General features: G+C 39.5%; 4 protein-coding genes across 5 annotated transcripts in view; 1 reads left to right on the forward strand and 3 right to left on the reverse strand.

Moving 5' to 3' along the window:
- med19a (mediator complex subunit 19a) overlaps positions 1-1414 on the reverse strand; it is a 5847-nt gene extending 4433 nt beyond the window's left edge. The window contains exons 1-2 of the mRNA XM_008420315.2: positions 1057-1414; positions 513-635 (exon numbers count right to left, since the gene is read on the reverse strand). Coding sequence (XP_008418537.1) covers positions 513-635; positions 1057-1276 — 343 coding nt within the window. The 5' untranslated portion in view covers positions 1277-1414. The remainder of the gene's footprint in view (positions 1-512; positions 636-1056) is intronic.
- Positions 1415-1518: 104 nt separating this feature from the next.
- Positions 1519-4886, reverse strand: pmf1 (polyamine modulated factor 1). Its single transcript, XM_008420311.2, has 5 exons — positions 4662-4886; positions 3980-4085; positions 3509-3609; positions 2051-2246; positions 1519-1682 (listed from the first exon to the last, which is right to left on the reverse strand). Exons 1-5 carry the CDS (start codon positions 4862-4864, stop codon positions 1617-1619), a joined length of 672 nt encoding a protein of 223 aa, XP_008418533.1. The 5' UTR covers positions 4865-4886; the 3' UTR covers positions 1519-1616.
- Positions 4887-4965: 79 nt separating this feature from the next.
- tmx2a (thioredoxin-related transmembrane protein 2a) lies at positions 4966-10424 on the forward strand. The gene is made up of 8 exons (XM_008420312.2): positions 4966-5244; positions 5372-5432; positions 5709-5822; positions 6510-6586; positions 6864-6970; positions 7354-7419; positions 7510-7639; positions 7758-10424. The coding sequence occupies exons 1-8, from the start codon at positions 5056-5058 to the stop codon at positions 7914-7916; spliced, it is 903 nt and encodes a 300-aa protein (XP_008418534.1). The 5' UTR covers positions 4966-5055; the 3' UTR covers positions 7917-10424.
- Positions 8666-24153, reverse strand: zdhhc5b (zinc finger DHHC-type palmitoyltransferase 5b). Of its 2 annotated transcripts, none has more exons than XM_008420313.2 (12): positions 24012-24153; positions 20563-21889; positions 18583-18704; positions 18188-18345; positions 17128-17300; positions 16891-16993; positions 16692-16783; positions 16382-16514; positions 15939-16047; positions 15529-15635; positions 12703-13637; positions 8666-11277 (listed from the first exon to the last, which is right to left on the reverse strand). In XM_008420313.2, exons 2-12 carry the CDS (start codon positions 20709-20711, stop codon positions 11172-11174), a joined length of 2187 nt encoding a protein of 728 aa, XP_008418535.1. In that variant the 5' UTR covers positions 20712-21889; positions 24012-24153; the 3' UTR covers positions 8666-11171. The 2 variants fall into 2 exon arrangements, 1 of the variants encoding a protein (XP_008418535.1); XR_001776995.1 differs by having other exon boundaries at positions 11191-11277; positions 12597-13637.
- Positions 24154-25368: the final 1215 nt, after the last annotated feature.

A 25368-nucleotide genomic window follows, 5' to 3' on the forward strand; every position in this document is an offset into this window, starting at 1 on the left:
TTGCTAAATTGCTGGTTTGAATATTGCAATACTTTACTATAACAAAGTAGACCTGCAGAAAGAAATTACTAATAAAATATCTTACATAGGCATAGTGTTATGCTCTATATAGAGATGTTCTTTAGCTATGATTGTATATCTTACAATTTTGTAATTTATCATTGTTTATTAAACTCTTAAAGCTGTGTGGCTTTGTTAATATTCTGTCCTAGAATGCGGTTAGATGTGCCTTTTTTTTTTTTTTTTGAGCACCTGCCCCTTTAGTAGTCTCTGCTCGGCCCTGTCTGATACTGTTGCATACTTGTACTTTTTGAGGTAAAAAGATAACTATGTACATTTAAATGATCAAACAAAAGCCCAAGAGTTAAATTTAAAAGATTCCTAGCRTCTATAGAAGAGACTGCAATTAAGTCTTCCTGATTTGAAAACAAGATAATTTCCCATGATAAGGACAGTACATAGGAAATGACAGACGAAAGCTTTTATTTTTCATAAATTAGCAGACTGCTTACCTGGTAACTCTGGCAGAAAGTTGCTCAGCTTCTCCTTCACCTTCTTCCCACAGAACTTGTTGTAGGCATGTTCCAGGTTGTAGTGTGTGATAAGGTTGGTGTTGCCCGTCAATTCGTTTCCAACTAAAAACACAAAATTATATTGAAAAMGTTTTGCTAACAATAGRACAAAATTTATAATAAAGTTGTAATAAACATCCAGTAACGTTTAGGTGAACGRTGACTGTTGATGCTACAACACGGATGCTCCCTCTGGTTATATAACATTTGGTTTTAAAATGAAATATAGACGAATATACGGCCTTTAAGAACAAAAGTAAACAAACGTAAGCTTATGGTATGTTTGTCGAGATGTAAGGAATACAACTATTCTGATTAAAAAAAACAGAGAGGCTAATAACGACATTAGCTTTCACTTGTGCCGTTAGCAACTGTTAGCAACACTGTTTAGGAACTGCTTGTCAGTGTGTAATATGTCAAACAAACCCGTCGAAAATACAAATATCACACATTSTATCCAGCAGGCGTAATAATGCGAACGTACYAGGAAGCTCTCGCAGTAAATAGAAAGGTTCGTTCATGGCTCCGGACTTTCGCAGGGCAGGCCCTTCATCCACGAGCTGTGGTGGCATCTGCGCCGCCAAGGAGACTTGRTTCTGCGGGATGGGTGGCGGCGGTTTCCCTGGTCCAAAACCTAAAGACGAAGACCCGGGAGGTCCCTGAGCTTCATTTTGCCCGAACAGAGTGGAAAACATTTCCGTCATATTTATCAAGATTAATACATTTAAAGTGTTTTTTGGGGGRAAAGCCGGTCTTTTCTATCTTCAAGCTTGTCCATGTAGCGTTGGATCAACGAGTATCCATGCGAGCGTCAACTGCTTTGCTTCTCTTCTTTGTGGCTTTATTTTCACGTCCCAATTTACCGTAATACTGGAAACAAACACGCACAATACCGTAGTACCACCATTTATAAATGAATGTCAAGAACAAACAAAAAACACACAAATACTGACTTATATAATTTCATTTATTTTCAAACTGGTTGGTAGAGTAAATAACATATGTGCATTTAAATAGTTCACCATGTTAAAAAAATAACAATAGTCATTCATCAAATACATGAGAAGGGCAAAGGGATGAAGCCAATCTTTCAAATTCACTCACTGTGGCCTGCAAATGACAAAGATAAAGAAAAAATTAACAATTATGGTTTAACTTGCAACAGAAAAGAAATAAACTAAAACTTTAATCTAAAGAAACTGTGATATACAACTTTAATGAATTCCGAAAGATAAAAAGTTATATAAAAATAAATAAATAAATAAATAAATAAATAAATAAATAAATAAATAAATAAATAAATAAATAAATAAATAAATAAATAAATAAATAAATAAATAAAATAAAATAAATAAATAAATAAACTAAACAACTGTGGTTAGACCCTCATGGACAGAAAACTTAAAATAACAATGAACTCTAATCTCTATATCCTGTTAATATTTGAGGTCTCCTGCAGATTGCCTCTTATTTCTTACCTTCCACTCATCTACACCTGTAGAAATCCGATGCTCGGTTTGAACAATGCCTTCTCTCCCCGCCCGAACCCTCTCTGCCAGCGCAGCGTTCTCTGCTTTAATCCGTTTCAGCTCCAGCTTCATGTAGGCCTCTTGCTTCTGATAGTATGGCATCAAAAAGCTGCAGATGTCCTGCTCAGGATCTCCACTGGGCCGCCTTAGAGGAGTTGAAATAAATAGAGACCAAAAAGCTTCAACTTTATATACTAATAAATATACATGCAATTTTTTTTTTTTGTCTGAGCTTGTCGTATTATAACAAAGCTAACAATAACCCTGAGTTAAAACAAATAGGTTTAGGAAAAGGGACTGGGTTCTCCGGCTTTCTCCCACAGTCCAAAAACATGACTGTCAGGTTGACTGGTCTCTCTAAATTCTCTGTAGGTGTTTGTGCATGGTTGTTTGTCTGTCTGCCTGTCTGTCTTTGTGCTGCCCGGACTGGTGGCCTGTCCATTGTGTACTCCGCCCCTCGCCTGTTGACTCCTGGAGATGTGCTCTCCTCACGACCCCACTGGGGATAATGGATGGGTTTAAGAAATAAATTACCTGTATTTTTAAAGTTTTTTTTGCTACTTTTTGAAGGGGTAAAATGAAAACCCAATTSTAAAATGAACAGAAAAGAACAGAAAAATCTTATAATTTAATGTTGAAGTTGGATTTAATTTAATTCTAAACATTAGCACCCTTACAAATGTGTTTTTTATTAGTGTATTTTCTGTACTTCTACAATTTATTTGGATTGATGCACTTTTAGTCCTTCTTTTACTAGTTTATGGTATTTATTTTTTAAAGCTTTTAAAGTATTTTAGTATTTCTTTAAATGTAGTTATTTAGTCATTTTGAAGTTGGTTGTATGTATACAATATAAATAAAACAATTATTATTCATAATAATAATGTGCCCACAAAGAAAGTTCAGAAAGAAGAAATGTGTCCCGTTTGATGCGCAGTGTGTGTTCAGGAAAAAAAATGCTCAAGGTCTTTATTTTACCTCAAAGCATTTTACTTTACTTGATATTTAAAATTAATTGAGTTTATTAACATTTTTAAATTCTCTTTCTGTGTTTTTTTTTTATTTCCTATTTGACTTCTATGCATTAATTTACTTATACACATGTATATATTCTTGTCAATGTGCACTTTTCATATACTATTYATTTGGTTTTCAGAGGAAAATAAATAGTTGTCGGATACAGGTATTAGTTTACTAAGTTGTTTGTGAAGCAAACATTCTGCAAACTCACTTTTTACTCTTTGTTTGATAAGTTATGATAACTAAGCATAACATTTCAGGTAATGAGGTTGTAGYGAGTATCTCAGCATGTTTAGATGGATACATGACTATCTCTTGTAACTTCCACAMAACTGTAATAAAAATAATGTATTGGAAAGTGAATATTATTTATTAATGTGTACTCACCATGCTGGGTCTGGATTGTCCTTGGCTTTGTTTTCCAGCTTGTCCAGTTCATTAAATTTGGACTCAAACTTGCCTTCCTCCATTAGTTTCATGATGTCCTCCTTAAATTGAAGAGAGACATAACAAATACAATCAAGCAGCTAATCACATAAAAGACCTTAAATATATTTATACATTTAACTTCTTTTKCTGTAATTTTTCAGAAGCAAGTGCAGATGAAAGATAAAATATATAACMCATAATAAATCCAAGAGGTACCAGTGTACTGTCAATAATGCAATATATTTCACACTGTATTCTTTCAGTCCTGAATCAAAGCCACTAAAATTCAACTTGAGAATTACTACATTATTAGTAGTTGAATAATTCTGTTTCAAATTAAAAATACTGAAACTTGAAAACTCTAAAAACGTGCAACTGAACAATGTCACATGTTGCGTGTATGAAATAATCAAAACGGTGCTTTGTCACCTGTATGGATTTCTGCAGCATTTCTGTAAAATGCTTATGAATTTCCTCCATCCTCTTAACGTTCTTCTTGTACAGTGGGCGAAAAGTGCTGGCAAAAACCTTAAAACTGAAAAAGAGACATGTCCGACTCTTTATGTTGTTTTGTTTACATCTGATTTGTAAAWTTTTTTCAGCTGTATCTACGAGTATTATGTAAAAAGACATGCTTGAATAGATCACTTTGGACTAAAAATGACCACAACAAAATAGTATGACGGAAGAAGAAAACAGGGGATGACGAAAGGAAGGAAAGAACATAAGGAGAAAGGACACGAGACAAAGTTTTCCAAGAAGAGAAGGATGGGAAGAAAAGGGCAAGTATGTCAAAGCACAGTGGAAAAAAGGAATAACACATAAGGAGGACAACAGGGTAGTGAATGAGGATGTAYTAATTTTTCTAACTACAATCAAAAGCTTGAAAACACTCAAGCTAAATTTTATATTCGTTTTACTCTTTTCAAGACTGCATTTATCACAATTTAGGAAACATTCAGCTTCAAGTAAAATGAAAATAAACATGTTTTTGTAACATGACAAAATGTAAACAAGTTCAGAAAACTTTCTAAAGCCTAGAGTAGTTGGGTGAAAGCACGGTCGTACAACTCGGCTGTTGTTTTCTTCGATATGTTTACCGACGTGTTACCTGGCATGCTCTATGAACTTGTTCAGGCTCTTCTGAATCACTTTATCGAACAGCTTCAGCCGGTTGTACCGAGCAGCTGTCTCCTCCGCCGCTTTACTGCCAGGCTCGTCTTCTGTGGCCGCCGCGTCAGTCTGCTTTTCGGTGGAGTCGCTTTCTTTTTGCTTTTCATCTTCATTTTGTCCAGAACCGCCCTGGTCCTCCATATTCAACCGGCTTTGTTTACGTTTTTGGAAGTACCCGCCAATTCTACGGCAAGCCGCTGTGCCCACAAAGAAAGTTCAGAAAGAAGAAATGTGTCCCGTTTGACGCGCAGGCGCAGTGTGTAGCCCAGACCGTTCAGCTGTCGTCTCATTTCACCCCTGCGGTCTGTCCTGGTGGGCTCTCTTTTGACATTATGGGGTTAATCACAGGAGTGCTTGCCTTCTTGTATCATCTACCGCAGATCTACAAATGGCTGCTGAAACCTTACTACATCGTGTCGTTCCTTTTGACCGTCGCCTTCTTGGTGGTCAGGAAGGCTCCAGGACTGTGTGAACACCTGGCGACCGACCGAGAGGACGGCAACTCCTGCGACTTCGACTGGGTGAGCATGCTGGGAGAGGGGGTTGGTGCTGCTGTTAAATATCGCGGAGATAACCTAGCAGGTATCGGACAATAGAAGAAAACAGTCAATAAGATTGTTTGTCATTGATTTTTAATCATTTTACCAGAGGGAAGTGGAGATACTCATGTTTCTGAGTGCCATTGTGATGATGAAGAATAGAAGAGCCAGTAAGTACAAATCTTTTACCCCCCCCCCCCACCTCCTCCTAAATGTTATGTATTTATGTCATTTTAATGCTATTGTAACATAAATTGATTTATGCTGAGTGGCTCTTTGGGAATCTCTGACCCGAGACCAGACCACATACAGGAAGTAATTCCCTGAATCCTGCCTTTATTGTGTAAACATGACAGGTGCATAGTAGTCCCACCCTCATATGACCTTGCTCAGGAGTCCGAAGGCTTTTCCTGCATGCTTTAGTCAATGATTCTTCTCTTTTGCAGTAACACTGGAGCAGCACATAGGCAACTTGTTCATGTTCAGCAAAGTGGCCAATGTGATCCTCTTCTTCAGGCTGGACGTTCGGCTTGGCATTCTCTACCTCGCACTGTGTGTAGGTCAGTCACGTTTTAGACTTAAGTAATTTATCACCTTCTCTCCTAAGAGATCTGCATCATAATTAATAATAATGGAAAATGATGTTCCTTTATAGAACCTGTATTACTCATTCAGCAGATTTGTCAAAGCACGTTTCTTCTGTATCAAAATATGCAAATTCCAATGCATCATCCCCCCCAAACATGGTGAACGCATTTAAAGCAGCATACAAATATGCCACTGTGTGTGTTAAAGCGTTTCACGACCACTTCTGAGTGCAGTAGAGGATCTATGATACCATATTTCAGGACTTTTTACACGTTTAACGAGGGTGGCACTAATTGTATTAATATATTTAATTTTACCAATCTGCTTTTAAACATATATAATTTAAATATGACCAATTTCAGTCTTCTGGCATTTGTCTTCCCCAACAACCAATCCCAAAATGTCCTGTCCTTCCAGTTCTGTCACTTTAATTATTTCACCTGAGTTTTATTAAAAACATTTGATTTACTCAGACTGCCCTTTCAAACACTTCCCTTTATTTGGCAAAATAAAGCTGAAACACACACATGTAGTGTGTAACTTCCACATGTAGTGGAAGTTACATGTTAACTAAGTTACTTTACTTTTGAATTAATTATTACTTATTGAGTATAAATGTTCACATAAAAATGTTTTCATGTTTCATTCTCCGTCTCCAGCATTTGTCATGACGTGCAAGCCTCCTCTCTACATGGGCCCAGAGTACATAAAGTACTTCAGTGACAAAACCATAGATGTGAGTTTTAGCATTTTTTTAAATCTAATAAGTCTTATTTAATGTTCGCTTGCACCTTCTTGCTGTTATAATTAAAATTAAAAACTTAAACGATGAAAAATATCAAGTTCTCCAATTTCACGCCCATTTTCATGAGGCAATAAAGTAGTTATATGCAATGTAGTAAGAACACAACATTGTTAAACTATGTAGAACTCCATAATAGTAATATTTAACTACGGATAAATACTGTAGTTGCTTGGTGGTTTGTTTGTTTAACATATTTTTGTGTCGGCAGGAGGAGCTGCAGAAGGACGGTCGCGTCACCTGGATTGTTGAGTTTTACGCCAACTGGTCGTCTGACTGCCAGTCCTTCGCTCCCATCTTTGCCAACCTTTCTCTTAAGTGAGGATTTAATTTTCTCTCCCTAGGAGTTTGTAACCTGAGCTGTAACTTTACAATGGAGGCATTTTCACTCACATAAAATGCTTTATTTTATGTAAACCAAAAGACCTGGGTACTTAAAACTCTTATATTTCTACTATATTAACTGCTTTCATAGAAAATTAGCATTTTGTCCTTTAATTTTTTTTTTTGCTAACTTTTACAGCCTGTTTGTTCGCTTTCCAGATAATTGAAAATCACCTTATCTGTAAAATAACTCCTGTTTATGTAGGCATGCACAAGCATTTTTCATCCCTAGCATGTGTTGATCATTTTTTAACATATAAATGATCGAATGTCATGCTTTAGTCTCATTTTCATTCTTTTTGTTTGTTTTTGTACAGATATAACTGCGCTGGACTCAGGTTTGGAAAGGTGGACATTGGTCGCTATGGAGAGGTTTCAAAAAGGTGATCTTTAGACTTTTATCTTTTAATTGGCACCTTGATGCTACAATATTTCTTCAGATATTTGTTCCTCTTTATTCTTTTTAAAAATAGGTACAAGGTGAGCACATCTCCTCTGGCTAAGCAGCTGCCATCACTGCTGCTTTTTCAAGGAGGACGGGAAGTTATGAGACGTCCAATGGTGGACAACAAAGGGAGAGCTGTGTCTTGGACCTTTAATGAGGTTTGTCCGTTTTTTTTTTTGTGGTTTTTTTTAAAGACAGTAAATGCACACTACCTTTCCCTGACTGGCTAATAAAAAACAAAGTTAACGAGAATACCTCTTTTCTTTCTTTCACCAGGAGAATATTATTCGAGAGTTCAACCTGAATGAGCTTTTCCAAAAGTCCAAGAAGCTGAACAAGAAGCAGAACGGTTTTCGGACAGAAGATGGCAGCGAAGAGCTTCAGCAGGAAACCAGCGAAGTGGAGCAGTCAACAGAGAGCAAGAAAGACCGATGAAGAAATCCAGCATGCAACAGGATCAGTTCAGTTGTTTCTCTGGTGTTGCATTTTGGTTAAACTTTTTTTTTTTTTTAATTGAATGCGGTACTGAAAGCTGCTTCATCCATCAGACTCAAACTCCGGGGAGAATCAAAGCCCAAAAAAACTGAAACATGAACAAAGTCTTACTGCTACATGTTTGTTATACTGAACCAAAACCAAGCATTAGTTTAAGTTATTTAAGTTGACAGTTTTAGGAATTTTTTTCTTAATTTTTAAATGACTCAGTTTAACTTCACAGCTGCATGTGAATGTCTGCTGCCTGTATTTGTTAATCTGTCCGTTTACTTTCGCGTTATATTACGAAACCAAAGTAAAAACATGTTCCAAAAAACAAGACTCGTCACATTTTTTTATTTAAACAGTTTGACCTTTTATTCTGAGAAGACATCTTCTTAAAAATTCTTTATAAGGCCATTTTGGAAATGTATCTCATATACTCACTACAGATATTTGTGAAACTCATTCCATCCGTCACAACCCACAATATCAATATTTAATCTCACGTAGAAGTATACTTGCTACTCGCGCATATTGTCCAGATTGTGAACCTTGGCCGATGCGGTGAGAAGTAACGCAGGTTTGTGCCATTAACGATGTTGGTTTCTGTCACCCGCATGTGAGCATGGTGGGAATTGACAATCACACAAGAATGCACGCAAGTGAAGCAGTCAGCATGGCCAAGAACAGGAGAAGAAAAAAAAAAATTTTAAATCACATGCACACTAAAGATGTAGCCTGGTTGGGTTGGAAACTCACAACACAGTTGTTTGGGTCAGTTCATACTCATGTGCTTAAAGCGTTCATTTCCCTCCTAAAGATGTGCCACGTTCACGCCGCTTCGACATTCTACTCTAAACACTGCTATGGGCCTGGAACAGAAAACAATTTAATAAATTAAAAACTCTGTGATGCCCAAACCAGAACGACAAACACATCTCCCTTCATCTAATCATATTTTTTTTAAAGAGTAAAAATAAATGAGCCAATCAATGAGATCAAAGTCACTTTTCAAGCTGGAGTCACCATTAGGCATGGGCTGGTCGACTTTATGAAGGTAAACCAATGTTTTAAACAGCAACCTCCTTAAAACTGGTAAAATTCTTTCCCATTTATCTAGTCAACCATCTGTTGCTGTGCATTAGATGGATGGTCAGCTGGCTGAAAGATGGCTATACAATATTTCCCAACTTCTAGGAAAAATGCACGTCGCTGTTTGGAGACATTTACATTCTTAAACATGAAGTGTTGCGTGCTTTTAAGGAAACCAAAAACTACAGAGCTCAGAGCAGAACGTCTTTAAAGCAGCAGGCTAGCTACCTGAGCAGACAGCCTGAATAATTTATATTAAGCTTGTTAAGACTGAGTGTTACTCTCTGAAGGGAAGAAAGGTTGAAAACTTATTATATTCTGCACAAAATGCTCATTTACTAGAGAACAAATACTTTATTGAGAGGGAGTTTTATCAAACCCTTAAACCTTAAAATGTATTAATTTTTAGCAGCATGTTTCTTTTGAATGTAAATATTTTTTGGGGGAAAATTCCAACCTCAATGACTTGGGCACATTACTGAAGATCAATCACCAAAATACTACTGAAAACATACAAAAAGCTGAATAAAAATTGTATGGTTTAAGAAATACTTTTGTAATTTTTGACATTTTTAAGATGTGAATAAACACTGCTTATTTTCCATTACTTTTTTATTTTATGAAATTAGCCTGTCTCATTTCATACCAGAAACAAATGTCTCAAGTCAAATAAAAATAATCCATCCGCCAGGGGTATGAATAATTTGCAGGTTAAGTGTGTATTAAAATCAAAGCAACTAAAATAATTGTTTTTCAGTTTAAAATAAAGCAAATAATATCAAATTGTATACATCTGTTTGAAGTAGTAATACTGTGACACCTGTAGCTTATGTTATAACGTTAGAACCTCATACCAGCCCATGCCTAATCACTACGAATGGTCAATCAAAGTAACAACAAAAAAAAGGAAGTCAGTCTCTCTTTGCTCCATTTAGTGGCACCTTGCATAAACATTTCAATATAAAGATGTTCAGACTATTCTGCTGAAACTGACTAAATTAGTGCAGATTATTCTGTCTGGTGAAATAAATAAGCCCTTCCCTTTCTGCCCACTATTTGGCTAAACATCCGTTAAAAAGTATATGGTCGCTAGCATTCAAAACTAATTGACAGTCTACAGAAAAGGGAAAATGAAATAAAACAAAAAACACTAAAAAGACATATGACGATCTTAAAGCTACAGACAGAGTTTGCATAATGCTTCTAGCATAAACATTACAAGCGTACATTCCACAACGATGCTTGTGCTGCGACTGTGGGGATATTAGAATTTCTCTGTGGCTTTCTTAAAAAATTATTCTGATTATTTGCCACACCTGGTGTCCAGCAAGGATCATCTCCATCTTTGGATGTCAAAAAAAAAAAAAAAAAAAAAATCCATCAAGAGTTTGCAGGTGGCTGATGCAGCCATCAAATATAAAGAAGTCACAAAAAAGAAAACAGGCAACTGATCTGAAATAGCTTTCATGATTAATTACATACAGTACATCTGCCACCATTATCTTCAATATCTGACATTTTCTCTCTATAATAATCTGTTTTTTTTTTTACATTTATATAAAATGATATTTAAAAAAAAAAAATACAAAACTTAAATGATACTGTTTATAGCTTGGACTCATCCATCTATGTGTGGTCCGTTCAAGATGTTTCTTTTGGTCAATTCCTTTTAAAATTTAACATCAGCTTTCCTTAAAATGTGTTGGACACTTTTGTCAATACTTTGTCTTAACGTAGCAAAGCAACATAAACAGATCATGGAATAGGTATGCGTGTTTGATAGACATATCTGTACCCAGCCGTAATGATACAAGTCACATCAGTCTATGGCTCACAAAGTGGCAAAAATGGAGAGAGCTGATCCAGCGAGAGATGAATCAGCATCCCTGGTTTCTCTTTGTTCAAACCTGAAAGGCTGGCGGAGAAGATTGGCCCGTGCCATTACAAAGATAAAACAAGTACCAGACAAGCCATTTCCTGGAGTCCACAGCAGAAGAACCGTTCCTCAGAGGCGTTCAGTCATGAATAATATCCAGCTACGGTTAAGAGGCAAGTGCAAGATGTGACTTTTTTTTTTTTTATCCCCCATCCTCGTCACAGATCACTCGGGACTGTCGTCACTCAAACCGATATCTCGTACGTGGTCCCTCCAACGCCGGTTACCTTCTTCACCCCACCCACCAGTTTGGATGTGGTGTGATTGGCCAAGGCTGGGCGAGAGGTGGATCTGATTGGACGTTCATTCAGAGGCGAAGGTTGAAAAGAGAAAAGAGAAAGAAAGAGGTGAGAAGCTTGGCTTATGAATTCACAAAACATTCAAACAGCAAATTATGTTGCTCCACCAAACCACTTATAATACACGTGATGATCAAAAATGCCTTGCAAAAGTATTTAAACCCCTTGAAAACCACAAACTTTAATGTATTTTAGTGAGATTTTAAGTAACAGACCAACATGTATTCATGTACTTTTAGTCTGTTTCCTGTAAATAAAAATGAAAAGGTCGAACCCTATAATCTAATTCGTAAATACAGTCCACCTGTGTGTAATTTAAACTAATAAAATTAGCTCTTCAGTTTGTTAGAGAACATTAAATAGCAAACAGCAATCAAGTCAGGGAGACGTTTAAAGTCAGGCTATGTTACTAAATGATATTCCTACTGGGGCTGGGAGAGACGACTTAAAAATAAAATCTGATTTGATAATCAGAGATGCAGCCAAGATGGCACACAGTAACTCTGGGACTCATGCAGCAGTAATGCTTTTCTCAGGCTTGGAGAGGGAAGATGATTAGAGGTGATGGGAAGTCTGATGGAGATAAAACTGTTGGAGAAAAATGACTTGAGACGGGCCGACTTTCACTTTCCAGTAGGACAACCACCGTAAACATAGCCAGAACTACAATGTTTGGATTAAAAGTATATTTGTGTGTTAGAATGGCCCAGTCATAACCCAAAAATAGAGTAAAATGATGATTTGTTGCAAGGCTTAAAAATGAATGCTCAGAGAAACTCAAATTTGAGATGTTTTTATCAGGCGGAAAGGACAGAAATAATCCAACGTATCTGCAGCGAAAGGCGGTTCTACAAAATATTGACTCAAAGGGGGTAAAAACAGATGCATGCCACACTTTTCAGATTTTTGTTTGTAAAAAAAAAAAAAAATGTTGAAAACCATGCGTCGATTTTCTAACACTTCACAGTTGTACACGGCTTTGTGATGGTCTAATCAGTTAGAATCCTGATAAAATACACTGAAGTTGTAACATGATCAAGTGTGAAAACATTCAAGGCGTGTGGCGTCTTTTGCAAGGCACGGCGTATTTTGTGAGTAAAGACAACAGAATGTCCCAATGGACCACAGGACAGGAAAGAAACCAGTAGAACAACACATGCTGTGAGATCAACAAAATATACTGGCATGCTGCAAATATCAAACTGCAGATTCCAACTACTGAAAGAAAATCACGTTTCCGAAAACACACCCAATCAGCTACAACAATTACACACTGAATGTAAACTATGTAGGAGAAGAAGGAAGACTCACACAGATCAGGAAGGAAGAGACAGGCTGACACAAACCGGGAAAGAAAAACAGTAGAGAAAGGAGAAGAGTGGCAGGCTGACGACTCTGGTGACGGATCACTACTCACTGTGGAGCCTGTTGCCCTCCTCCAACTCCTCCCCCCCCCAGCATAGCGCCCGCCCCCACAGGCCGGGACTTGTGCTGAGACCCCGTCTCCCCTATGTGAGCCGGGGACTTGGTGAGGGAGAGGCCGCGGGGCGGTGGGGACACAGGGGGGTCTAGTGAGCGAGCCCCGGGGGAAGAGGATGAGGAGGAAGGGTTGCGGGGGATTCGGGAAGTCAGGTCCTGGTTGTGATGTAGCAGGTGGCGGGCTTCAGGAGCCCCGGGGGAGGAGGACGGGGGTGAGCTGACAGCACGCAGGTAGGCCCTATGGGGGGAGGAGAAAGTGGTAGAGCCCTGGAGCAGCTGCCCCTCCCTCTGCTGAGCGATCTGAGCTGAGAGGAAGGGCGACGTGTAGCCCTGCAGCGGGCCGCCGGGCGGCGCCACCCCGGGCCGCCCGCCTCCCGCCGTCGACAGGAAGGGAACGTGAGGCTTCTGTGGCGACAGCTCATGGGCAGCGGACTCAAACTCCGGGCTCTCGGATGGCGTCAGGAGGCTGTCGTAGGACAGGCTGCCATTCCGAGGCGTCTGATTGGCTAGGCTTTTGTAGCTGGTGTCTGTGGTGCCCTCCGATTGGAGCGTGGCCAGCGGGTTATGAACAGTCTGAGCCGAGCGCAGGCTGGACGAGCGCGAGCCGCCCGTGGACAGAACCAGCGAAGATGGGTAGGAGGTGTAGGAGCGCCCAGCCAGGGAGTAACCTGACACGCCCCCTGACACCACACCAGCCATCCCTCCGGGGCCCCCAGGGCCCTCACCCCTGTCCCCTCCCCCTCTGCGCACCCCTACACCTCTTCCCACCACTGTGGCCCCGTCCAGGCTGCTGGGCTCCGAGCGGTAGCTAGGCTGGCGACTGGACTGAAGGATGGAGGGCGACGGGGAGTCAAGACTCTCCCCGCGGGTCATCTGAGGAGAGGAGAGAGAGGAGAGGAGGAGAAAAAGACCACAGGCAGAGAGGGAGAGAGGCGAGGAAGAGATGACAGGGGGCAGAATGATGAAAATTTCCATCTAAGCTCAGAAAGAATAAAGAAAGTACAGGTGCATCTCAATAAATTCAAAGATCAGGTAATTTCAGTAATTTGACCCAAACATGTATTCCTGGGTAATTATGTGCATCATTTCTGATCATTTTGATTTTGGCGGCTCACAGCTAGCCTGGTCATTGTCTTCCGACAAAATTCAAATCTCACTTCACTGCTCCGTCTGGATTTCTCCCATTAAAGGGGATTCCCTGCAGTAGAATTTTTGACCGGACCAATCAGTGAAGGAGATTTTGTGAATGATTTTATGCGCTGCTTTAGAACTAAAGTTTATCTGTAGTTTTAGCGACGGCAGCGGAGGAAGTGAAAGACGCCGTTCCGTCCATGTTGGCCACGCTTCCAAATATTGAATTAACATCGACAGTCGCCTGGTTTGGATCAGCACTTCTCTCTCCGCAGTGGAGGATGGTTACTTACAGTGCAGGCAATTTCTGCAAGTATCAAACTGCAACATTAAATACGTCTTGGACAAACGCTAGTCATTGGATGAGCAGACCCCGCCTCCAGGAAGCAATCGTTTCTCTATAGAAATATTAGATTATGGTTCATACAGTCATAGGGAAGACTGGTGACTTGACAGCTGTCCAACAGACTCTGCACAATAGGGATAAACCACAAAACAGTGTGGCTGAAAAAATTGCTATATCCAAGACATTGATGGAAAGTTGAGTGGAAGAACCAAGTGTAGTTTAAAAATTGTGATAACAGCAGCCTGGGGAAGATTATAAATCAAAGGTAAGTAAAGAATTTAAGGTTTAAACGGTAACTGGAGTCACTTCTTAAGAAGCCACAACCACAGCCGCCGTTTTCAGGGATTGAACTACAACTGTTGCAATTCCTAGACTAAGACATGTGTAGGCGTGTCGCACAACAACAAATTTTGCTGGGTTATAAATTGTCCCAGAAATTATTGTAATAAAATCGTGTTGAGACCATTTTCAAGTAAGGGTAATTTGTTCAAAATGAACTCTGACAAAGCGCAATTACATATGATAAACTGAACTTTAAGGAGTTAATTAGCTGAAAGCCATAATCATCAAAATGAACAAAAATTATCACTGTGTATAACAAAAACAAGAGCGGTACTTTAAAAAAAAATGTAATTACAATAGGAGTTAAACTTTTAATAATGTAATTTATTGAGATGTACCTGTAAAGAGGCTTTGCACAGATTGTAAAAAGACAAGAGTGGTGGGGAGCATTGGATGCTTAACTGGTGCTCTACTCCATCATCACACTACTGAAGTAGAAACATTGACTGGTTTGAGACTCCGTGTGCAAACACATAAATGGAAATGCAAATACATATGAAAGACGAACTGCACATTCCAGTCAATGCAGTCTGAAGGGAGAGGGTAGATCCAGTCAAACACACACAGACAGCCAGGGGGATATACACACACACACGCACACACACCGAGACTTACTGCTCAACCGATGGCCACTGATCAATTTCAAGTAAAAACAAAAAGAAGGGCATTTATTTTACAAATGAAAGCAGAAGGCGGACACAACTGCCTCCACACCACTTGACACTTAAACAGGACAGCGCGTTTTCTGCTCTACTGGTTTCCTTCTCATGCAACCAGCTGAAAACTGGAAAATTAGCTTTCTGTCAAATTTGAACACGTTTGTTTCTATTTAAAAGACCGTATCAAGAACTTCCCCCCCTTAGTTTCCTTCCCAGCATATAGTTGCAGTACTTACATGGCATGCTGTGAATAACCTACGTCACGGCTTTGAGTTTTTAAATGTACCTTGTTTGGATGTGTGACACCAGTGTGATTCTTCCCTGGGCTGCTGTAGGCTGGTCGGTACTTGTACATCGACGGCGTACGTGGAGCCTCTGACAACAAGCTGCTCGCTGCAACACAAAGAAGCAAAAGTCACACTTAAAGGCACTGCAGGAAAGATCTGAAAACACACATTTATCCTAAAGAATCTTTGTTAACTCTTCCTTTTACACACATCAGGTGATTTATATCTCTGTACTTATTCTCTCTTATGCACTTTCAGGGCCAGAGTCATGGCAAACAATTTCAGTGCACTGAACATTACCTGTGCAGGTGAGGTTTCAGGTGGTATTACCCTACATTCCTCCATGCTAAGCAGGGGAAAAAAAAGAAAAGAAATTCCCCCAAATGTCTGAAGGGAATTTGCCTCCAACCTTCTGTGTCGGCACGGGGAAGACCAGGGTAACGAAAATCTGGCTTCGGAGGAGGTGGAGGCTCTATGTCAGCTGACTGGCTCTCCATCTGATCCAGACTGCTCTTAGACTGGAGGAAACACAGTTAGTTGTTAGAGGCACATAAACTTATAGAGAAGTGAATAAAAAACACAGTGATGAGGCTTCTGAAAGTATAAACTCCTGGTCTAGTATCTAGTACAAGATTTATCTTTAAAATGTCTAAAATGTCTGTCAAGTCAGGTCTGACTGATAATATTTGCTTTCACTAAAATGGGAAGGAAAAAAACCCATAAAGTGTTTTTCAAACACAAAATGTAAGAGCAGCAGGCATGCCTGCTTACAGAGTGTTTTCTGTCTCATAAAAACGCATCTTAATAAATATTAGCTGTGCGTTTAGGAAAGCCAACGCGTGCATGACTCACCCTGCTGCTGTGTCGGTCATTCTGGATCCCGTTGTCCAGAACCTTAGCTTCTAGCTGAGCCTCAGTAAGAGACGGTCTAAGAAACGGTGGTTGTACTTCCATTGTCTGACGGTTCCACCACCGGCCCATGTACCTATAACACACACAAACAGATATTTAAGCATCATTTATTAGAAACTATGCTGCAAGAAGTGTTCACAGGCAATTCCCACACTCATATTCCAGAAACTAAACACAGTTGAAAACAAAAAGAAAAGGATTGAAAATGGATGCAGAAAATGGAAGAGCAAATACGAGGAAGAGTGCTGACCTTGGCGCCAGCGGGCTGCAGAGAACATGTGAAATATTCCTCCAGCAACCCTTGGTGAAAGGGTTAACACCTCCTCTGAACTTCCCCGTCACCTGCAGCAGGAGAGAAACACATGTGCCTGCTCAAATGGGTTTCAAATGTTTGAAGGAAAAAAGTAGGCAGGGAGAGGAAAAGATGACCACTAAGCACTTTCTTGTACCTGTTCATTAGTGGTCCTACCACGGGCCACCAACACTATGTGGAACCCAGTCAGGCCAGCAACTGGGACAAAAAACAGACCAGCAACACACATCACAGCCATACTGGTAAAAAGGGTTAAGGAGATTTTTAGAAATGCAGAGAAATGAACCAAAAAGAAGAAGAAAGTAAATGAAAAGCAATTAAAGTAGTCTCATTCTGCACTTTTATGGCTTCAAAATAACCACTTAAAGGATACGTAACAGCAGCGTGCGGCGTGTCGAGCTGCTGGCGGTGATGCAGGACGTACACCAAGCCGAAGCCAAACACGTCCATTATGTGAGTGGTTAAAGACAGTAAAAACAAGAAGAAATAGCGATAATTCCTTCGGCCAATACAGTTGTTCACCCAGGGACAATGGTGGTCAAAATCCTGGGAGGGAAAAAAAAAAAGATACCATTCAAAGTAAATATACAGCTTAGAAGGAAGGAGGATACAAAACAAGGGGAGTTATGAAATTATAGACACACTCAGCCTCCACTTCTCACATCGACTATCAAGAACATGACAGATATCTGGAGTTTATAAAAACCAGCTATGAAATGGGGATTCAATATCAAAATTAATGAATTAATGCACAAATTACTTTAAAGGACATGCATGCAACGCCTTGAGAAAGTACCTCCATCCTTTTATGTTTTGTGTTTAGTTGGGAGTAGTGTGTGAATGGTTGTTTTAACTGTGTCTTTGTCTGCTGGTGACCTGTCCAGGGTGAACCAACCTCACCTTTCACCCAATGACTGCTGGAGACAGGCAGCACTTCCACCATGACCAGACAGCAATAAGTAGTGGTAGACAATGGATGAATTTTCTTGGGATTTTATGGTTGTTTTTTTTTTACAATCACAAAAATTTTAAAAAAGTGTGGCATATTTTATATTAGGTTTCTCTGATTCTGATACACCTAAATAAAACCCACTTGCCTTCAAATGTAACCTAACACAAAATGCAGACAGGGGTGATCAGCTTTGATCACAACAAATATCTGCAAAGCATTCACTCAAAGGGACTGAATGTTTACACAGGCCCAAATTGTTGGCCGTTTTTTTCTTCTTCCACAATAATGCAAAACTTTGCATTCTGTACTTCTTTAAGGAACTAGTGTGTGAGGCAGCTTGACTAAAGAGAAAGAGATAAACAACAAATGCCAAATTAATTTAAAAGTGAAACCAAAAGTGCAATCTTATTTAAAGAGCCGAAATATTTCAAAAAGTTGGGTGAATGTCTTTATGTGAACTTGCACGTGTTGGTGTGCGTACCTCCACACAGTTGTCACAGACAGAGCAGTGTGAGCAGCGGGGCGGGCGGTAGAAGCGGCAGGTCGAGCACCACTTCATTCGCACCTGGATGCTTCGGATCTCAACCGTCTTATAGAGAGGAGCACGGAAATCGTCCTCTTTGTCCTCGTCTTCCTCGGCTGCAAACGCGAAACATGCAAAACAAACTGTAAGCACAACATTTGTTTAAATGAAGGCGTGCTGCTCAGCAGGACAACGTCTGAAAGGACAGAGGCCGCTGAAGACCAGAACTCCGGCTCCACATCATGCTGCTCCAGTGAGTCACAGCAACATTTGCAATGACTTATGTTGTGCATCATGCTCTGAAAGCATTGCAGCATTTGCATGTGTGCACACACTGGCTGCCACATCCTTACCTCTGGGGAAGACTCCAGGATCCATGAATGTAGCCATGCAAAAGTTGGCAAGTGTGAAAAGGAAGATAACAGCGATGTAGATGGGAATTACACCGGAGATGTACTCCGATAACCATGGGGACCTGGAGAAGACATTCAGGGGGGGGGAGAGAAAGGAACATTGCTGAAATATATTCAGGTTTCTAGATCATCATAAAGACAAAGAAAATGCTCTTTTCACACCCCATCAGCATCTGATGAGGAGTCTTTGAGAAAGGCAATTTAACTCCCAAACACCTCCGCTGAGACTGCAGAGGGACTAAATTTATACCGCATGCAGAGCTCAGAGGTGTGACAGTGTGAAACCGTGGGAGTGTCGCTGAACAGATGGCTATAGTGGTCTGTCAATTCTCTCTCTGAATAAATGAAAGTTACAACCCACAAAAATAGCAACTTTTAATTCTACATGATGTGTTTCAGATACAGGGGCATCTTAACGAAGAAGTATCTTTGGCTTACACAGTCATGGGGAAGACTTGACTAAACAGATGTTCTGCCACATAAAGTCATTGCTACAGAAGGCCAATAGCATAGAGCAGTAACTAATCATATAAAGGGAAAGTTGAGTGATGCGGTTGGGAAAACAGCAGGAATAAATAGAGTATTGCAAGGACTGTGAAGTAAGGCAGACTCAAGAGTTCAAGGGAGATTAAAAAGGTGTGGATTGTGGCTGCAGCAAGTGATTCAAGAGCCAAAACACAAATAAATGCAGGACACAGCGTACAACTACTCACTTCTTCTGTTTGAAACTCCTAAATGAGAAAAACTGCCAGAAGAGTGGTATGTTGGTTAAAGAAAAAAAAAAGCCTCAACTGCTATTCAGTGGTCCAAACTCCTCTTTACAGATCAAAATAAATTTTGCCTTTCAACATCCCAGAGTTTGGAGGAAAAGTTGAGAGGCATGAATCCACAATGTTTGAGGTTCAGTGGGAAGTTTCCACAGTCAGAGATAATTTGTGGAGTAACACAATGTGCTGGTGTCGGTCCACCGTATTTTATTAAGTCAAAAACCAGATCATCATCTCACTGGATGTGTCAGAGCACTTTATGCTTCCCTCAGCTGCAAAGCTTTATGAAGGACTTAACAATTATCAACACCACTAATACTTGGTTTCATGACGGAGCAGCTATCAAAGCTGAGAAGGTATCGTCAAGAGGAAAACGACAGACGTTAAACTCAACATGGCAAATGAGCTGAAAGTCGTCTTTAAATCAACACTTCAGCAGAGGAACCGGTTCATCCAAAAGGAAGCCTGACCAAGAATGGAGTGCAAATACCAACACATATTGGTTTCCATGAACTTTTAGCCATATTCTTAGAAATCGAAAGAAATAAAAGCTTGAAAAATATCATCCTATGATGTAACTAATCTGTACAGCAGGAGTATTACTTTGTGATTTGAATTACTAAATAAATTCACTTCAAAATAATCAATAAATCAATTAATCACATGATAAATTAAAACAAACTCCATTCCCATTGGCATAATTTATCGTTTCTCTTTTATTTCTCCTTCTACCAAAAACTGGATGATAAAAGTCTTCAGTTTGGTGCTTTGGGCTCAACTAGACCTTTTCTTGAAGGACAATTTACAAAGACTTCAAAATTAATTTTATTTTTTGTTTTGTTAATTTATTTTGGATAATTAAAACGTCTTCCAGTTCCAGTGTTAAATGTTCATTAGAATTTAAAGTTTACCGCTTTTTTTAGAATGTGCTCCTTACATTATTATTTTTGCCATTACCATTATATAACTTAAAAATGGTCTCAAAACAACAATATTGTTTAGCGCAATAACTTCTGGAACAATTTATTGTCCAGCAAAATGTGTTATTGTGACAGGCTTAATTAACATAAACCTGTAAAAAGATTAATCTTTTTTAAAATCACAACAGCTTTTATATGTAAAAAAAAAAAAAAAAAAAAGAATAAATACTCACGTGAAGCAAAAGAAGAGGGTCGTGGACCCAACCAGGAAAGTTATGGCTGCAGACACGGGCACATATCGGCTGGGGCGAAACGGACGGGGAGGAGCAGAAGCTGGGCCCCCTACCCCTCCCCCAACCACCCCACCACTGAAACTGGGCATCAGTGACGGAGAGAGGGGAGGAAGAAGAGAGGGAGGTAGATATTGACTGTCTACCTACTCTAAAGGGGAGGTTACAGGTCAAAATGATGATGTAGGTATTTAAGAGGCGGGGCCATGGCTACAACTCTATGCAAAGCAGAAATTGAGTGGAGACATGAGGGATTCTCCGTGTGCACACTTCCAATGTCTCCTGGCTGAGATATAAAACAGTTTTCAAAACAGCAACACACACGACTTGGATGTGCACAGCTTCTTTTAGATAATTAATTTGAATGCATACATTTAATTTCTATACAAGAGCAAAATAATACAAAAATATATGTATGCAATTCATAAATATTACCGAGTATGGCTTTAATGTATCTGTATTTGGTGCAATAATGCAACAATATAAACACTGCTGTGCATATATGAAAATAGGGCAAAAACTCAAGCACAAAACCAAAACAGGTGCAGTGTTTTGTTAAATGTCGCTGTGCTTGAGTTTTGATTATCAGAGGATAACAGTATAAAAAGAAAACAAAATGAAAAGAGGTAGTCCATCAGACAGAGAGCAGAAGCACGTGGAGGAGAACAAGTAGAGAGGATTGAGCACAGCAGCTGCTGATGACTTCTTCCCAAGAGAGCTTATTTAGGCACTGGGTGGGTGGAAGAAACTGAGGATGGCAGCAGGAGGGACACTTCTGACATTTCCAACTCAGTCAGAAGGAAGAACCAGCTGAAACAAATCCACTTGTAAGCCAGGTGTGGGAAGCTTCAAAACAAAAGTCCAGGTGTTTTTCTGTTTTTTTTTTAAGTTGTCAAAAAAAAGTGTTAACCAGTTAATGTCCTTGTGTTTAAAGGCTTTTAAAAAGGTAAAAAATAATAATAATAAATCATCCAAAAAGAGCCTGTTTCAGTTTTCACTTGGTCTGCTGATACAATGGCAGAATCAACTCATTCCATAAAGAAGCCCAATGGAGCTCAGCAAGGTGCCACTGTGCTTGCTTTGGGATGGGTGTAGCAGGGACCTTTCCCACCTCCAGCTTCTCTGCAGAACGCTCTCCTCTCTCATTCTGCATCCCTTAAGGAAAGTCACACACAGCGTCACGTAGATGGACACATGCCAGCCCTCTTCTTTTTATTGGTTCCAGCTCCTTCTTCATGCCCTGGCGCTGTGGATTAACTGCTGGAGGTACCTGAAGCAACATGAATGCAAAACATTAGAAAACTATCAACATGTAAGTGCAAAAAGCAAAACACAAATTATCCATATAATTACAGCTCTGACAAATAGTAAATTAGCTGATGCTGTTTGCTGGCAGGATTGCACAAAAACTGCTTGACTTGCATTCCTGAATTTATGTTTTGGAGTCGCTTTCCAGTTTTCAGACTTTCCCCAATCTTACTACATATTAAAAATGGAAATAAGAGATTATTCCCAGAATGTTTGAAAAACAGTAGAAATATTTTTTCTTTACCTTGTTTCATCACTGAGGACCTGTACTATTAACTATTAGAGAGACCACTGAAACTATCCAATATGAGTATAAAATACAAATAACTGATGCATTAAACTCTATAGCATGCTAGGAATGGACAGTGGTTCACAAAGTATTCAGATCCCTCAAACTTGTCCACTTTTTGTCACATTACAGCCACAAACGTTCATGAGTTCATGTGACAGAAAAACCCAAAGTAGTGCATATTTGAGTTGTGTAAACTGGATACATAGTTCCAATACTTTTACTCATAAAAATATGAAAAGGGTTTCGTGAATTCTTATTCATCCCCATTTACTCCTTATCCCTAATTAAAACACAACCAAATACATTTAAAAGTTATCTTGTCAGAACAGCCAAGTCCACTTATGAGTTATTTATTTAAAATCAGTAAAAATTGAGCTATTCTGTGAAGGGCCACAGCGAGAAGAGAATCTTTAACAACAACGTTTAGTTGTCTCCACACAAAGTTGGCCTTTATGGACGAGTGACGAGATGAAAACACTTGCTGGGAAAAAAAAATCCACACGATGTTTAGGAAACTCATCTCTGGTCAGGTGAGATCACAACTACAACTTTCTGGGGCAGGGATACGACACAGTGCATGGAAAAGAAAAATAATAACAGTTTCTTTCCAATTCATATTAATGCAACTTTGTTTTGGTCCAGTCACAAAAAATGTCCCTCAAAATAATAATAATAATAATAATAATAATAATAATAATAATAATAATAATAATAAAAAACATTATGTGGAAACAAATGTGCTTAAGTTCAAGAGGTGTTAGCACTTTTACACAGAGCCGTGCAATCTAGCAAAGTTTATTTAGTTGTAGGGAAAGATTGGTTTCACTCTGATTTCACAATAGTCTGACTGACACAAATTACTACTCCAGTACTTTTCACCATTCCTCAGAAAGTTGTTAAACTGCCGGCTGTCGGCCAGCTGTTAACGTCAATGCCCTCAGGCGGCAAAAGGAAAACACCTCCCGATACTGGAAATGCAAAACACCCCTATGACACACACACATATATCATGCTCATTTATTTCATATCCAGAAGAAAAACTTGTCCGTGATGTATGAGCCAACCGCAAACAGATCCGCTGCTAACGGTGTAATCTGATAGTCTGATGGACACACCCCTCTGTCCAACAATCATCTGTACTTGGTGGAAATAAGGAGCTGGAGCCCAGATACCGTCTCTTGTTGTTAATCATCTCATCTGACCCACAACAAATCCCCCCCCACCCAGACTATAATGGATGTTAATCCTAAAATCTCCGTGTCGAGCTTCGTCGGTCATGTCACTACTACCGCCTGCTCCATTAAGTGGCCGATTGAGTCCAGTCACCCCCCCAAACCGAAATCAGTTTCTGGTGTTTTGTTTGAAACTGCACAGAAGATGTTTAAAACGTATGAAACAATGAGGCAGAACAAAACGTGAAAAGGAGGAAGGCCAGGCGAGCAGGATTCAGTGAAGTCAACTAACGTTACCCATAGTCTGCTCTCAGCGCAGATTCTCGTAAAAAATAAAAAATAACACAAATACTACTCCTTTGAACAATCACTGTTTCGGGTTTCATTTCAAGTGAGTAATAACAACAGTAATAGAAACATCGCAATTACTCACAGGCTCTTTTTACCCAACCTCGAAAGTTTTTTTGCGACACTGCTCAGTCTTTTACCACAGCTACTGAAGTGAGCTAGCGTCAGTTCTCTGACTAGCTTCACGGCGAGAAGCTTTCATTGAAGATTCGAGGGGCAAATATAGAGACTTTTACCCGAACAGTGGCTAAAGACAACAGCTAAACACGTACCCTAATGTCGACGTGTAGAGTTGTCTTCTCTGTGGTGCGTGTGGGTCGTTTTAGTCCTCTTTGAGTTAGCCACAAGCAAACTACTTAGCCGCTTTCTAGGCCGACATCGGAATCCAGGAACTGGCCTGTCGTTTCCCAGGTTGGACGAACAGCCAATCAGAAGCAGAGGGGGCGTGGCCTCCGGGAAAAGCGACAGCATACGTTTTTAATAGTAAAGGAATAACTACAGTATGAAACTTTTTAATCAAGGACAATGTTAAGCACTGGAGGTAAAATTAAAATATGGGGACAATATTTAACATCCTGGACAACTTTAAACATTGGAGATAACACATTGGGGATCACATTGTCCCTGATGTTTCATATTGCCTCTTTTTCTGTCATCTCAAAGGAATCTTCATATCAAATCTCCACATTCAAGAACAAACTCCAAGGATTTTCTGGATTTCTTCATTTTTTTATTTTAACAGATTGCGAGATCAATCCTGTAAAGAAATCAAAATGGTCATGTAATAACTTCTGGGACAATTTATTGTCCAGCAAAATTTATGTTGACTGTCACAATAAGTTTTGCTGGATGATAAATTGTCTGAGAAGTTATGGCCATAAACTGTAAAACGGTAATGAGACAGTATCAACTAATACAATGGCTATAACATAGTGATGTAAGGACACATTCTCAAAGATCAAACTTTAAAAACCCAACTGAGAAGAAAGAAGCTGAGTGGAGGACCAAAGGGAAGAAGCCCTCTTTGTTCTCAAACTTTAAATTCAAGTGAACATTTAACGTTGGAACTGGAAGAAATTTAAAATATCCTAAATAAATAAACAAACAGAAACTACAAAACAAAAGGGATTATGAAGTCTCTGGTTTCAACTCAACCTTTTATTTTTAAAGAACAATTTTGGTTACAAAGCACCAGACTAAAGACTTTATTTATGCAGTTTTTTGGTAGAAACAGAGTAACAAATACAAATGAAAATTGAGGATAGTAAGGCGACAACAAGACAGGTGCAGGTTCCTTAGAAACTAAACTTTTTGTTTTCTCAGTTATTTTTCTCTCTACTGAAGCTACACCGGATCTGATGTTCTGATTAGCTGTGGTTGCTTCCTGGAAAAGGGCATTGGCTGACATGACGCTGCCATCACCTAACCAATCTCCCTCTCCTTTTCGTTTCCATGAACATGGAAAGTTCTCCTGATCAGTTGACCTGTTGTCGTCTCTGCTCCGTCTTCTCTCACCTCCAGTCGGTCATGGCAGATGGCTGCTGGTGCTGAGCCCGGTTCTGGTACCGCGTCGTGGGAGATCAGAAAATATCATTTTTAATCCAGGTCTCAAAGTTCATGAGTATCAGG

This window comes from Poecilia reticulata, linkage group LG10, assembly GCF_000633615.1.
Source record: "Poecilia reticulata strain Guanapo linkage group LG10, Guppy_female_1.0+MT, whole genome shotgun sequence".
In the NCBI taxonomy this organism is placed as follows: Eukaryota; Metazoa; Chordata; class Actinopteri; order Cyprinodontiformes; family Poeciliidae; genus Poecilia; species Poecilia reticulata.

Coding starts and splice junctions, on each gene's coding strand:
- zdhhc5b (XM_008420313.2), bottom strand. CDS start 20,711: ATGCCCAGTTTCAGTGGTGGGGTGGTTGGGGGAGGGGTAGGGGGCCCA. Junction 17,301..18,187: donor TCTGTGACAACTGTGTGGAG/GTACGCACACCA, acceptor TTTCCCTCCCAG/GATTTTGACCACCATTGTCC. Junction 15,636..15,938: donor TCCCCGTGCCGACACAGAAG/GTTGGAGGCAAA, acceptor TTTGTGTTGCAG/CGAGCAGCTTGTTGTCAGAG.
- pmf1 (XM_008420311.2), bottom strand. CDS start 4,864: ATGGAGGACCAGGGCGGTTCTGGACAAAATGAAGATGAAAAGCAAAAA. Junction 3,610..3,979: donor TGCTGCAGAAATCCATACAG/GTGACAAAGCAC, acceptor CTTCAATTTAAG/GAGGACATCATGAAACTAAT. Junction 2,247..3,508: donor GACAATCCAGACCCAGCATG/GTGAGTACACAT, acceptor AACTCCTCTAAG/GCGGCCCAGTGGAGATCCTG.
- tmx2a (XM_008420312.2), top strand. CDS start 5,056: ATGGGGTTAATCACAGGAGTGCTTGCCTTCTTGTATCATCTACCGCAG. Junction 5,823..6,509: donor CTACCTCGCACTGTGTGTAG/GTCAGTCACGTT, acceptor CTCCGTCTCCAG/CATTTGTCATGACGTGCAAG. Junction 6,971..7,353: donor TTTGCCAACCTTTCTCTTAA/GTGAGGATTTAA, acceptor GTTTTTGTACAG/ATATAACTGCGCTGGACTCA.